This window comes from Lytechinus pictus, chromosome 10 (assembly GCF_037042905.1).
Source record: "Lytechinus pictus isolate F3 Inbred chromosome 10, Lp3.0, whole genome shotgun sequence".
In the NCBI taxonomy this organism is placed as follows: Eukaryota; Metazoa; Echinodermata; class Echinoidea; order Temnopleuroida; family Toxopneustidae; genus Lytechinus; species Lytechinus pictus.
Genome location: NC_087254.1, coordinates 5,609,143 through 5,623,294, shown reverse-complemented (window position 1 = coordinate 5,623,294; position 14,152 = coordinate 5,609,143). Strand labels below are relative to the sequence as shown.

Sequence of the window (14,152 nt, the reverse complement as noted above, 5' to 3'; positions counted from 1 at the left end):
CGTGTGTGTGAGAGAGAGGGTAGATATAGAGGAGAGGTGGGAGAGACTGGAGAGAGGCAAAGAGGGAGTGTGCGAATATGCGTGTGAGAGAGAAGGGGGGGGGGGGGGCTAGAGAGAGAGAGAGAAGGGGGGAGGGCGAGTACTAGATACAATTAAATGAATCATTTGAATGGTATGCCTATCTATGTTCTGTCTTCTATATTCTTATGTTCTTAGGTATATATGCAAATTATATAATAAACAATTGTTGGAAGAAAGAGCATTAAAAGTTTAACATACACGTATCACCAAAAAGGGGGCTAAGTAGCCCCTTCCCTCTCCCCAATATCAAAATTGTGTTTCTGCTGTCACACAATAAGCACAACATCAGTGTTTGAACTAGCCTGTTTTGAGACGCTAGTGCATTAACACCCACTTATTCACAAAAAACAGCCCAAAATAACTACAACAAAAACATCCTCAGAACAAATATTTCTGATGACAAGAAGCAAATAAACACAAGAAAGAAGCATTGCTTTGATGATGAATTTACAAATTGCACTTTATTGAATATTGAATAATACAAATATAAATCATTGGTATCATATAAAAATCAATAACTCTATATAAATATACAGTACATATGTAATGATACCTAATCCGTCATCCTTAATTACAAAGCAGTTTCATATATCAATCTATCAGCATATAAAGATGATTTGATATATTTTAAACTGTTTTTAAGAAACGATTTGGATAAACCTTACCTTTTCTTTTAAAAATCTGGGTTTTTTTTTTCTTTCCCTTTTTCAGGGGGAGGGGGGTCTCTTAATTCTGGCATGAGTCTTCATGTATGTACACAAATGTTATATCACATCTTTAAGACAAAAACGAGGTCAGAAAAAATGTTTTGCCACAATCCTTTGACTTATTTTCTTCTTTCATATAATGCACATGTATGAAGAATGACTTCACTTTAATATCTCAAAACCCCTGTTTAACATTTCAATCTGATCATTTTTATAAAAATCACAATATAAAGTAACACTATATTAAGCTTCATTAGTAAAAACATGGAGTCATTTTCCGTCATACAAATCAGTTTAACACGGTGTAACAGTGCGACATGAATAATACATATTTCAAAACTATAATGTGGCAATGTTTGAATAAAGAATCTTCCTCTATAATTCTGTTCAAATGATTAAATGCATGACGTGTTATCTCATATATTTACTCTAATGTGCATCTAAATCACCCAATAGCCATGGAATAATCTAAGGATTATACATATATATTCTAATCATCAATTTTATCATTCACACCCTTTATACATGAAAACATACTTAAAAATAGCAAATTCCTATTGACATACATATAATGAATATCACATAACATAACAATAAAAATATAATAGATTTATAGAGAGCAGAAACTATTCAATAAAGTCTATATTGTACTGTGTTATATAAGAATCCTGATACGCTTGTTATTAATCAAATAGATGTGGTTTGAGTTTTGATTGGAAGTTGTTTACGTATAATGCCATTCCCAACTACCAAGGGTAAGCTATTCCAGAGTTTGGAGCTAAAATGAAGCCAAAATCCTATTGATATACTATACTTACATATTTCTTTAGTGCATACCACAATCATAAAAAAAAACAAATATCTTTTTCCATCGCAAGAGTGATTCATAGTCTGTAGCACTTTAAATAAAAATATAGCAATCGGAGCTCATATGCCATTTCAAACTTATTACAACACGACAAGAAATACACCAATAGAGGGCCTTTCTCATTTCTCCAGAATAAATGTATTGATCCCCTAGCATATTTTTGCGCATGTATTAAATCAAAGTTTATAGATATTTTTTAAAGATATGAACAAGACTTTTATAACAGATAAAGCTCCCATAAAGACAATGGATCTTAACTTTAGAAGGAATGAAATAAAAATCATTTCTGTAGAATTACAGTAGTCTTCTGAAATCATGTCTTTAATTATTCCTCGGGGCTGCTTCACAAAAATTTAAGGGTGACTTACATGTAGAGTCGCACTTAAATTTCAATTATGTGCGGTAAATAATGCATGACCATATTGGTCAGATTATTTGCTTGGGATACGCACTTCCACCTAACCATCAATTGGATTACGCGTTATAAATAACATCCGTATTGGTGTTTAAGCATGTCTCTTGGTTACACTTAACTCTCTGTGAAACAACCCCCGGATTTCTCATAATTTAAATTTTGGGATTCTCTCAAATGGAGTTTACTTTTTTCTTAAACAAGGTCTGCTTTCTGAAGACAGGTAACATAATTCTACCAATATAATATCTACAAATTTTTCACATATGTGAGCATCATAATATCATTTAGATCTCATCCTGTATGTAAGAAGATAATTTAATGGGGATAAACTTTAGGAAATATACTCCAGGAATGCAAAAATAACATCCCCAAAAGTCAGTAAAAATCATCATAGTAATTTGTGCACATAAAGCAAGCAAATAAATATGTAGTACAAGTATCGCCAATCCTTGTGAAATAAAGTTAATACATGTAAAACCAGGCCAAAATGAACATAACTTATGATTTCCAGTTTGTGTCTCAATTCATCAAATACAAAAAAATTACATCAATTGATTGATAATTGAGCAGGAATAAATCATCACTTGAAAAAATCACTGTCAAATAAATATAATTGACAGAAATAGGGAGAGAAGTTAAATGTTAAATACTTTACAAAATTGATATTACTTAAAATAGAACAAAGTCAATGAAAGGTACATGGACATATGAATGAATGTCAATGCCAGGGAAGAGAGAAAGAATAAAAGAAATACATGAATTATGATCAAGATATGCATTATTGCTTTTTCATATAATTTAATTTCAAAGAGAGAGAGAGTGAGGGAGGGTGAGATGAAAGTGATGAAAAGAAAGAGAGAGAAAAAAAGAAGAGTACATGATAATAATAATAAACAATAAACATAAATTTGTATAGCGCAGCTTTCATATGAATATATTCAGCTGCGCTAGTTCAGAGCTCTTTTTACTTAATTCTATGTGAACACAACATTTCTTAATTAAAGAGATATGTTTTCAATTTCAATTTGAAGATACAAATAAGAAAAAAAGAGATAGAAGAGAAAATATATTATCATTTGCAAATGAAAAATTTGAAAAATGATTGACTCGATATACTCATAATATATGAGGGTATATAGCACTATCACTACTTACACAAACAAAGCTGCTAAAACACTGCAGAAAGATATCACAAATCGCAGGTTTAGATGCTCTCTCTCTCTCTCAATAAAGCATGTGACACAGAGAAAGCCATCATCAAATATTCTGAGCATTTGATAATAAACTTATTACGTTATCTCTCCACATCCACACAAAAACAAAGAATAATAGTGCTCCAATTGGCAAATATACATGATAGTAATGCCATTCATAGAATTAATCAATTACATGTAATACTACTCCCCTGACAAAACAATGCACAAGAGCATGAATTTGGCATCTAAAGCAGTGTGAAGGGCGCACCGAAACCGATACCGAACCAACAGATGGTATGTCATTGATTGGAATTTTTAAAAGTTGACTGTACCACAAATACATTTCAAGAATCGACAATGATTGTGTATTGGATTAAGATTACATCTGCTAATGATCTTAAGGCTTAAAGATTCACATCTGAAAGTTACAACCTTAAAACCTACACGAACAATAGCAACAATGTTGTATATACTGTAGCAGCTCCAAATTGCTAACCATGTGGAACTAGTCTACCATAGTACCACCTTTGAAAAAGAAAACAAAAATTGGAACCAAGAGATTCTGACCTCTGCATTCAAAATCTACAAGAGTTGATCTATGTACATGTATGGTATTCATAACGAAAAATATACGTGTCACAAATATGGAGCTTAATGTACTATGTTCAGTGCCTTGCCGGGACAGAAACATAGCAATTAATGCCTTCAAACAGATAATATATCACATCTGGCTTTGGAGCAGAAGACTACAATATACATAATTAAATCATGATAGTATTTTTGCTCTATAAATTTTATTTGATTAAAGTTGAATAATCACCATCACCTCCACAGCTGATTTGAGTTGAAGAATCATGGCCGAGGGGTCAGAGATTCATTCCAGAAAAAGGTGGCTTTAATCTGTCTTTGACTTCTCTGTGTAGGGTGGAGGGGGAGCCGTCTGTGAGGAAAAAAAATAATTTTTCAAGAACAGCAATAAAAATATGAAAAATACATAATGATAATGATAACAATAATGATAATAATAAAAATAATAATAACAACAATAATAATAATAATAATAATAACATTAATGCGCTTTATACAAATGTTTCAAAGCATGCAGGCCCCCCCAAAAAAAATTATGAAAAAAAAATCATAGTAATATTGAGGGGGGGGGGAATATAAGGAGAAAATGCTGCATTATTATGGCAATAATACTTATTTATAGAACGGGTGGGTGTTTCATAAAGCTATTTGTAAGTTAAGAGCGACTTTAAGAATGACTGGTAATCCTTTCTTGTGGTAAATGGTGTGCATCAAATTGTTCATTTGCGATGGTTTAGCGCGTAAGAAAGGTTCACCAGTCGTTCTTAAAGTCGCTCTTAACTTACGAACAGCTTTATGAAACGGCCCCCAGGTCCTACCCTAATAGTTTCAAGTGGAAATAAAACATTTATATGCACACTGAGAGAAAGCAAAAATTCAGAGCACTTACAGTGCAGATGTCATATCACTGAAAAATAAATCTTTACTTTTCATGACTGATGAAAAGCTTTTAAAAAAATACTCCACATTAGTTCACAAGGATTAGAAATTTTACCAAATTCTGATGAAAGTTTAAGTATCCACCACTATTGCCGATATCATCTTTATTATCTTTGTGAGGAATATTCATTTTTATGCCATAGTGATAAAATCTATCAACAGATCTCTTAAAGGGGAATGAAACCTTTGGAACAAGTAGGATTGTGTCGAAACAGAAAAATCAAAGAATAAGAACAAAGAAAGTTTGAGAAAAATCAGACAACGCTAATGCTATGGAGATCCTCCCATTGGCAATGCGACAAGGATGTGTGATGTCACATGTGAACAACTTCCCCTTTGATGGACTATAAAAATACCCCAACAATGTATCTTTTTGCTATTTCTTATGGTGATACAAACTCTTTATCCATGATGTGTTCTTTAAAAGACTGTATTACATGCCCAGAGCTGCCATCATTGGGAAGATAGAATCCAGTAGATTTCGCGGAGGTATGATTTTGTGAGGGAGCGGCGGAACGTTGTCCCACGGATGGGAGTTTTGGGTAGCAAAACACATTAAGAAACAACATTTGATAGCAACTGACAGCTGTCTAAACCATCAAAAAATTTCCGATAGATTAAATGCACATTAGAGAGAATTCATGAATTGTCATTGACTAAATATACACTTCAGGCAATACAGTAGATTTTTTAAATAATTCATAAAAGAATGCATTCAATATGAAAATACCTTTAATTGGCCAGAGGGGGAAGGGGCTGCAGTAGTGGTAAACTGTAAACATGGTAAATGAGCAATTATATGTGGACTGTTTAAAGTCTCTGAGGGATTCCTGTGAAAATTGTCACACAGTCCCATTCCACTTGAAAATTATCTGTATACTTCGAAAAGTATTTTGTCGTCTTGGATGACTCCATCTCCATGATCTCCATGGTCACTGACGATGCGATTGTAGTGTGGATTAATCGGGACGGGGCGTGCTCCGCACAGCTCAGCCAGCCAGCGCCAGGCTAGCTCACTCACGAAAGAGAAAATGTTCGAATCCGATCAACCCAAGTGGAAGTAGGCGAAAAAATCTCCACTTTGCTTCTGGTTCTTCAGGATTGTCAATAAAATTATTCCTGAAACTGAAAGTCGGGGTGTAAAAGTAATCCACTTGTTAATCCCATCGTTGATCCACAGTTTCAGCTCGAATAAAGCGCACACAAGCTTACGAAAAATGCCTCGCAGTGCTCGTGAACTTCTCTTCTCGTAGCTTCCTGGCGCAGCGCGGCTGGCTGGAGCTGCGCCGGGGCACATCGGGGGTCATGTGCATGGAGTACCGCTGAAGTGTTTTCATCACACACATTGCAGAACCCGGAAATAAAATGGTTTGTTAGACTACTTCACCAGTCGTTCAGTAACATTATCTTCATTTACATTGGAAATCAATGTACGATTATACAAAAACTGGTAAAAGTTACTGGGTAAAATGAAAATGTGATAAGGAGGTTCTAGTGGGTGTTAGGGAGTTGAACATGCTAGACTCGTAAAACAGTTGTTTGTATGAATTTTACAATTTAACAGCTAAAAATCCTGATTATCCGGGAGATTTTGGCATGGGGTCGGGAGAACGGGAGATTGGATCGCAATCCAGTATTCTCCCGCAGGATCCGGGAGACTTAGAAGCTCTGCATGCCTCCTATAGAAATAACACATGATCTACTGATAGACGTGATAAAAGAGGCAGTTTAAGTGAAATATATACTAAAGTAATGGGGAGAGTTGTTCACAAGTGTCATCATACATCTTTGTCGCATTGCCAATATGAGGATCTCCATAGCATTAGTGATCGCAATATTCAAACGCTCATAACTTTCTCATCATTTGTCCGATTTTTCTCAAACTTTCGTTGATCTGTTTCTTTGATTTTTCCGTTTTCACACAAGCTATCTTGTTTCAGAGGTTTCATTCTCCTTTAATGGTATAACTTACCGGTTCTGCTTGTGGAATGTAAACGTTCTGCGAGTTAGGATCCCAATAAGCAGGCTGAGGTGGTGCTGTTCCAACTGAAGCAAAGAGGAAAAAATCAAATAATGGTATTTGCAGAAATAAATCATCTTGTATGTAATATTTCTTTAAAAATAATCATTATTTACATTTGGACAATTGCAAAAAAGTATGTCCCACAGATTGTATGCGGGAACTTCCTGAAAAGGTTTGTCTTTCTTTAGCTCATCTGAAATATTGTAATACTTTCAAATTATCATGGCTTTAGAAGTCAATGAAGGAGAGTATAAAATTAGGCCGACATACAAAAAGGTTGATAATTTCATGGAATGTCTGATTTACAATTACATGTTTGTTTCTTTTGACTCAAGGGATGAGAACATATATATATCTTTTCAGAGCTGTAAAATAGGTTTTTCACTTGTTGAAACAGCAAATTTAATGTTTGGTACATTAGGGCTGACCCACGTAGGAAGAATCAGTTGGAGGATATAACAAAATATAACTTGATGTCAAAGAGATTAATAAACCTGTAATTCAAGGAAACAGCCTTTACATTTTTTTTGTTCCAGGGCTTGAAGTTTGGCATGTGCAAAAACTTTTGTACGTGTATTCTGTACTGTTTACATATATGTGTACTCAGACGTGATTATGTATTATAGGCAAATACAGATCCACTCGACACTACATGTAACTACTTCATGTTCAAAATTAGAATAAGAATTTCCTGAAGTTCAAATTGAAGAGAAGATGCATACCATTAGGCGGAGCATTTCCGTAGTAAGGAGGTGGAGGCTGCATAGGTTGGCCTATGAAAGAAAATGGTAAAATATAATTCATTGTGTAAAAAAAATTAATAAGTTGTGATTTTTGCCAATACATGAACACTAACAGGGAACCTTAAACTCATGGTTTCATGATGTTAATGAATAATATATGCTGAAATATTAAAATGTGTCATTCTTTATCATCATTCGTGAAGTAGAAACTGTGGAAAAAAGTAATATTCAAGAGTTATTCTGTGAATACATTTTTCTAGATTCAAAAGTTTGAACACAAGTTACATACACAAACTTTTCTTTAATAACCAACTGAGCCAGTTTAAAGAGTAATATTCAAGATTTATTATGAAGAGAATGTATCAATATGTCCATTTATATAGCGCAGTTACTATGTGCATATACTTAACTGCGCTTTGATACTTGGTATCATATTATTACCCCGGCTGAAGCTAAGCCGCCATATCAATAGGCGCTAAAGCGTTCAAGGATTTATCCTACCGGGTACCCATTCACCTCACCTGGGTCGACGAGTGCAGCACAATGTGGATAAATTTCTTGCCGATGGAAAGTACGCCATGGCTGGGATTCGAACCCATGACCCTCTGTTTTATAGTCCGCAGACTAATCCACTTGGCCACAACGCTCCACTTATTCCATAAATACAATTTGGTAATTCAACATGAAAAGATTCAACACAATTAAAATAAATAGACTCATTGTTTGGTTTATTTTTAGTGAAAGAAATCTAAATCTTATAAATCTAAATCTTATAAACATGGAATATTTTTTATTTTGTTATATCATGCATGCAGGCTTCAGTGCAACTACAACTATAACAACAAACGTGGAGTGACGTATGAATATAATATGATACATCGCTGATGTGGTTTACGGTACACCATGTGAAGTGTTATAGAAACAGTGGATAGAAGAAGAGAAGAAATGGATAGGCGAGAAAGTGGAGATTTGAGAGTAGAGTATTCTTTCTTGAAAGTAGTCCTGAAAAGGACTGTAAACCAGGAAAGATTGATGAGTTGAGAACAGCTTGAGTAGTAGAGCTAATGAGGAGATGCTGGCTTGAGTCGGCGAGTAGAGATGATGAGTAGTAGAGAGACTCGACGTTTCGGGCAGGTTGACTGTCCGTCTTCAGGAGAGCCTGCCCGAAACGTCGAGTCTCTCTACTACTCATCATCTCTACTCGCCGACTCAAGCCAGCATCTCCTCATTAGCTCTACTACTCAAGCTGTTCTCAACTCATCAATCTTTCCTGGTTTACAGTCCTTTTCAGGACTACTTTCAAGAAAGAATACTCTACTCTCAAATCTCCACTTTCTCGCCTATCCATTTCTTCTCTTCTTCTATCCACTGTTTCTATAACACTTCACATGGTGTACCATAAACCACATCAGCGATTGTACATACCACCATGCAAACCTTCAAAAAAATATGATACATGTATGAAATATGAAGAAAGGTGAAATAATGGTTACAATACCTGGAGGGTATGCAGCTCCAGGAGGGGGGTAGGGCTGTTGGTACATCCCACCCTGGGGAGGGGGGTAATATGCTCCCCCGTTCTGGTAGCCAGGCTGAGGGGGAGCAGCCTGGGGGTAACCCCCTGGGTATGGGGCGGGGTACATCTGTGGCGCCGCATTGGGGGCGGAAGCCGGCCGTGGGGCATTTTGCGCTGTGGACAAAGAGTTTTGAGAAGAAATACAAGATAATTATCACAAAATTTAAAACAATTTCTTTTAGGATTTAAAATATCTTAAGGAATCACATTGAAGGATTTAAATCCTTTCAACAAAGAAAACATTACATTCAAACAATCTCAATATTGATAAACATAAAAACATTACCGTAAGTTTAACCCACAGACGATTAACAAAATCAAGATTGTAGAACCAACTACATGTATTTGATTTTTGAGTTTCATACTTAACCCAATTACATATTGCATAAGAAATACTAAAGACCAAATCAATTGATCTTGTAATCTTCATGTACATTTATCATTCTATTCCATATAATAGTTCAGCCTGATAAATTCTAAGTAACCAATTAACAAATTGTACTAATTGACATTTAGTTTCCGCAAAGGCAAATACAGTGTATGTCCATATTCTTTTAAACTTTTATAATTTAATTTTTCAAGCAGGAGTGAGAAAGTGATCCATAAAGATGATACAAAACTGTTCATTTTACAAAAAACTTTTCAAATATTATTTGATGTTGTGTCTGGTAATTAAAACTCTTTGATAATCCATTTTTATTTATTTACTTGCACAAATTTGTATAAAAAAAAGCTTTTATTAACATTCTTTCCTTGTTGCTTATTGCAAAACATTTTTTTTTAATTAATACTTTGCCACTTTACACATTGCCACTCTCACCCAGGTGCTAATTGAGTACCGATAGGAAACAACCGTCATTGTGGTTGGTTTAGCAAGTGTGCGCCTAACAGGCTGCTTGAAATGCTATGAATCCAGTGACCGGGTAATAGTAATTGTGAAGCGCTTTGAACAGTTGTAGATTGATAAAGTGCTATATAAATGCCAATTATTATTATTATTATTACTTAAAAATAGATTTAAAACAACATTCCAATTTCATTAATGGATGGGATTTAATTTGATTGTAATGAAAAGAAAAGAAAAGAAATAAATAGGCTTACCTCGTTTGACTGCTCTCATCAAACCTTGTGCCATATCAATAGCACCTCCGTTATTAAATATCATCTTAAACTTGACCTGACCCTCAAAACCACCTGTCAACGAAATGATAAGTAGCAAAACTTACAAGTACATGAAACAACAGATAGAAATGGTTATAAATGAGAAATGACAGATGGGAGAAATAAGGGGTGGGGGGGGGGTAGAGGCACTTCTTTGTGGGAAGGAAAATGAGCGAAAGAGAATGGTAGTGAGACAGAGAGAGGAAACCTACTTGTAGGAGGTCAGAGTTTATGAAAGAGAGAGAGAGAGAGCCAAGTGCTTATCTGAACTTTATATAGATATACATGTATTTCAAAACGAACAACAATAACAAAATATGGATGTCATTAAACACTTGGGAATTCAGAGTAAAGCACATGTTTTCTGTAATCAATAATTTGTTTATTTTATTATTTTTTTTATGGGGGGGGTGGGGCTTATTGCAATATGAATGTATTGAGCAGTGAATTAGTGTATGATGTATCATCATCTAAGTTGGTCTATATTACAAGACTACACTGCCAAGAATGTTGCATTATGGGTCATAAACCTGGCCAGATACGAGTACTTCAGGACTTGAGGTGGGACTATTCAGGCTGCTAGTTCATACAGGTTGGCCTTTGAAAAATTTGCTGAAAAATCATTGTCTGCTATAACCAGTTTAGCTTGAAGGATCAGACGAAAGCGGATCTTCTCAGACTTACCACCAGGTTGAGCCAGAATGTTGCCAGAGAGATAATTAGCTCCAAACAGAGGTTGCTTGATTTCCAGGTTCTTGAGGCTGGTGAATGGGACTGCCAGGGATTTCATCAGACCAGACTTTGTAGGGACAAAGGCCATCTGCAAAGGAAGAAAAAAAAGTCATATATGGACTCAAATAAATAATGACACTACAGTGCTCAATGACCTGTGCACCTGTCGTGTTCCTCTTTTTATTTTCAGCTTTATTTGCACCATCCTTCTCTCCATCCCTCTTTCCTTTGCCTCTTTTTTTTCTCCTTATTATAATTCTATACTTCAAATTTATCATTATTATTATTGTTATCATTTAAATCACTTTCTCTAATTTTTTGTAGTCGCTTTATTTTGATTTGTTTAAATAGTAGATTACTTGTTTTTACTGTCTCCATTAATGTACATGTTTATAGATTTGTTAATTAGTACTGATATCAAGTTTAAGGACTTGCCTTTTATACAAGCATAAGCTGCATTGCTTTTCTTGGCAAGTTAATTTATCTTCTATATTAGGTATAAAATGTCATTGAACTGTCTATATTGTTTTGAATATGTACTATTACTTCGATTATGTTTGTTTATTTTGTTGAACGGAACTAAATAAATCTAAATCTTTAAAATGGCAAAAGGCAAACAATATTAACACAAGTCCCAGGCAAAACAATTTGAAGATTACCCAAACCATATGTTATTCATAAATCAAATATTTTCCACTATTTACTAGCACAGGAAATACATGAGGAGGACAGGCTCTGGTCCTTATGACAGCTCAAATTTTCCTTAATAAATTACACTCAACTGCATGCTTTGAGGCATCTATTCTACAGTTGCCTTAAGATCTGACACATTTGTGAATACTGAGAGAAATTAATCTTCAGCAGAATAATAAATTTTCATACACCACACACATGTACTTGCTTGTTGCACCAAATAGTAGCTCTTGAAATGAAACAAATAGCCCCACATATTCAGCGATCGCCCTGTTAAAAAAATATTACATCCTCCCCTGCTACTTACCACAAGTGATGTGAGGTAAACCTTGCCCTTCTTGGTTCCTTTGAAGTGATCCACCATGGGACTCATTTCAAAAGATGCTTCCACTCCATCTTGTACAAGGATCACGCTAAAAACAAAATAAATAAAAAATAAGAGGGTTACCACAGCGACTGTACAATACAGTACTGTACGACATTGGTATTTTTGTATAGTGCTCTTCAGATTGAATGTATCACAGAACTTTATAAAGAAGCAAGTACTCATAGCTTATATTCTCATACATGTAGATTGTATTCAATTCTCATAGATTATCTTATAAATCTTTTTTTGTAAAGATTCCAGCACAGAAATTTGGCACTTTGTGCAATTTTGTCACTCATTTGTTCAAACTTTTGGTGTTTTGTTCCATAGTATTTTTTTTAAAAGATTGTCTTCTGTTCATCTCTGTTATTACACATACTACAAACATGTACATAGGTTTGTTAACTCTTTGCCAGCCACAGACAGAATCACCCCCGCACCACATTAATTTCAAGGTGCAACCTTAACCAGGGGTTTCGCATGGACCACACTTATTCAGCTCACAATAGCTTTTGATTGGTTTATTATACAGGAAAGCTTTGTGTGTACACTGTACAATGCGATCCACACATCACTAGTGTGTACATGTATATGTATATAGACTTAAGAAACTCTGTGTGTATTGTGAATAGAATGTGACTTGAGTCGAACTTGGCAGTCTGCCTTATGTGACTCTAAGTGAAACAAAGTGAGCAAAGAGTTAAAATGTTACAATTGTATGCTTTGAGAGTCACAAGGGCTTGCCTCTTTCAAGCCCCTCTGTTCCATTTCATTACTGATGAATAGCCAGTTACCTTTTTTCACCTTAGTTCCTGTTAATCCTTTCTTGTATTTCTTTATGTATAATTAAGATTGACATTGACCTCCTAATGACTATGTATTGTTACATGAACCTTGATTGTATTTTGTGAATAGAAAAACTAATAAATCTCAAAGTGAAAGAAAGACAAGCAAACTACGTTTGCTACATCGTGAGACAACTGGTTAATTTCTTCTACTCAATCCTTCACCACGATGAACCTCTTCCACATCAAAGACAAGCATGATTGCAATGGTATTTGAACAAAAATGACAATCTGTAGTCAAGATTTACAAATCACATTAGTATGGCAACAAAAATGGATCTATTGGAAATGAATACAATGTAGATAGAGGTGACCAAAAAACTGGGCAAACGATTTTCATGCGCTGAAGATGAGAAAGAACATTCTCCTGAAGACGGCAAAAAATGCTGGCCTAAAACGTCAAGTCTGTATGGTAAATTTGGGACCAAAAATTGCCCCAGAAAGATATATGGTGTTGATAGAAAAACGTGTGGTAGAGGAAAGTCCGCAGTTCAGTGAGAGAAGGACTTCACTGTTTCTTGCCTTATTTTCTCAGTCAACAAGATGCAAGAATTTTTCTTCAGAAGAACATCCAATTTTACGAGATGCATTCTGAAGACATTCTGCATTACAGAGACGGATTTGCAGACTCCTGATCACTTTTGAGATGAATCTTTTCAAAGAAAAAATGCTTCGGAGAATTACAGAAGAGACGCCTCTGTGTACTTTGCAGGTTGATCTATTCTTCTTGGACTTGGACTTGGTTGACAAAAAAGTGGGATGGGCATTTCCAGAATACCGCCCCTGGAAACTTGGCTACAGGACTCTGCACTTTTCCAGTAGGCCTACGTAATAAGGTAATAAGGCAATAACACACAAGTCATGGCACAAGCAAGCACACTGCACATAATTACAACAGTCAACACAGTCACAAATTTAACAATATTGAATTCACCAAACATCGATTGCAATATGTGGGACAGCGACCGCAATTTGCTTCCAACTACTGAAACTCTAATTAGTCTTCTGCTGTTTGTAGCATAGTATAATAAATAATACTCACCGATCTCCTTGTAATACAATAGATCCATTTTTAGTGTTTGCTGTGTTTAAAGACATATTTATTGGTAATCAGCACGTTTAAAAGTAAAACCCTTGGCTTTTTTGTCAAACTTCCGTAGCCGTAGTCGTCAAGTTGTTTAGATCCAACTACGATAAATGACGTAATTGACATGTAAT

The 14,152-nt window shown here is 35.1% G+C and overlaps 1 protein-coding gene across 1 annotated transcript; it reads right to left on the bottom strand.

Annotated features, from left to right (window-relative positions):
* Nucleotides 1–515: 515 nt before the first annotated feature.
* On the bottom strand, nucleotides 516–14,152 carry LOC129268997 (WW domain-binding protein 2-like). Its single transcript, XM_064105179.1, has 8 exons — nucleotides 13,977–14,152; nucleotides 12,030–12,135; nucleotides 10,982–11,117; nucleotides 10,238–10,330; nucleotides 9,059–9,250; nucleotides 7,540–7,590; nucleotides 6,767–6,840; nucleotides 516–4,207 (listed from the first exon to the last, which is right to left on the bottom strand). The coding sequence occupies exons 1-8, from the start codon at nucleotides 14,030–14,032 to the stop codon at nucleotides 4,163–4,165; spliced, it is 753 nt and encodes a 250-aa protein (XP_063961249.1). The 5' UTR covers nucleotides 14,033–14,152; the 3' UTR covers nucleotides 516–4,162.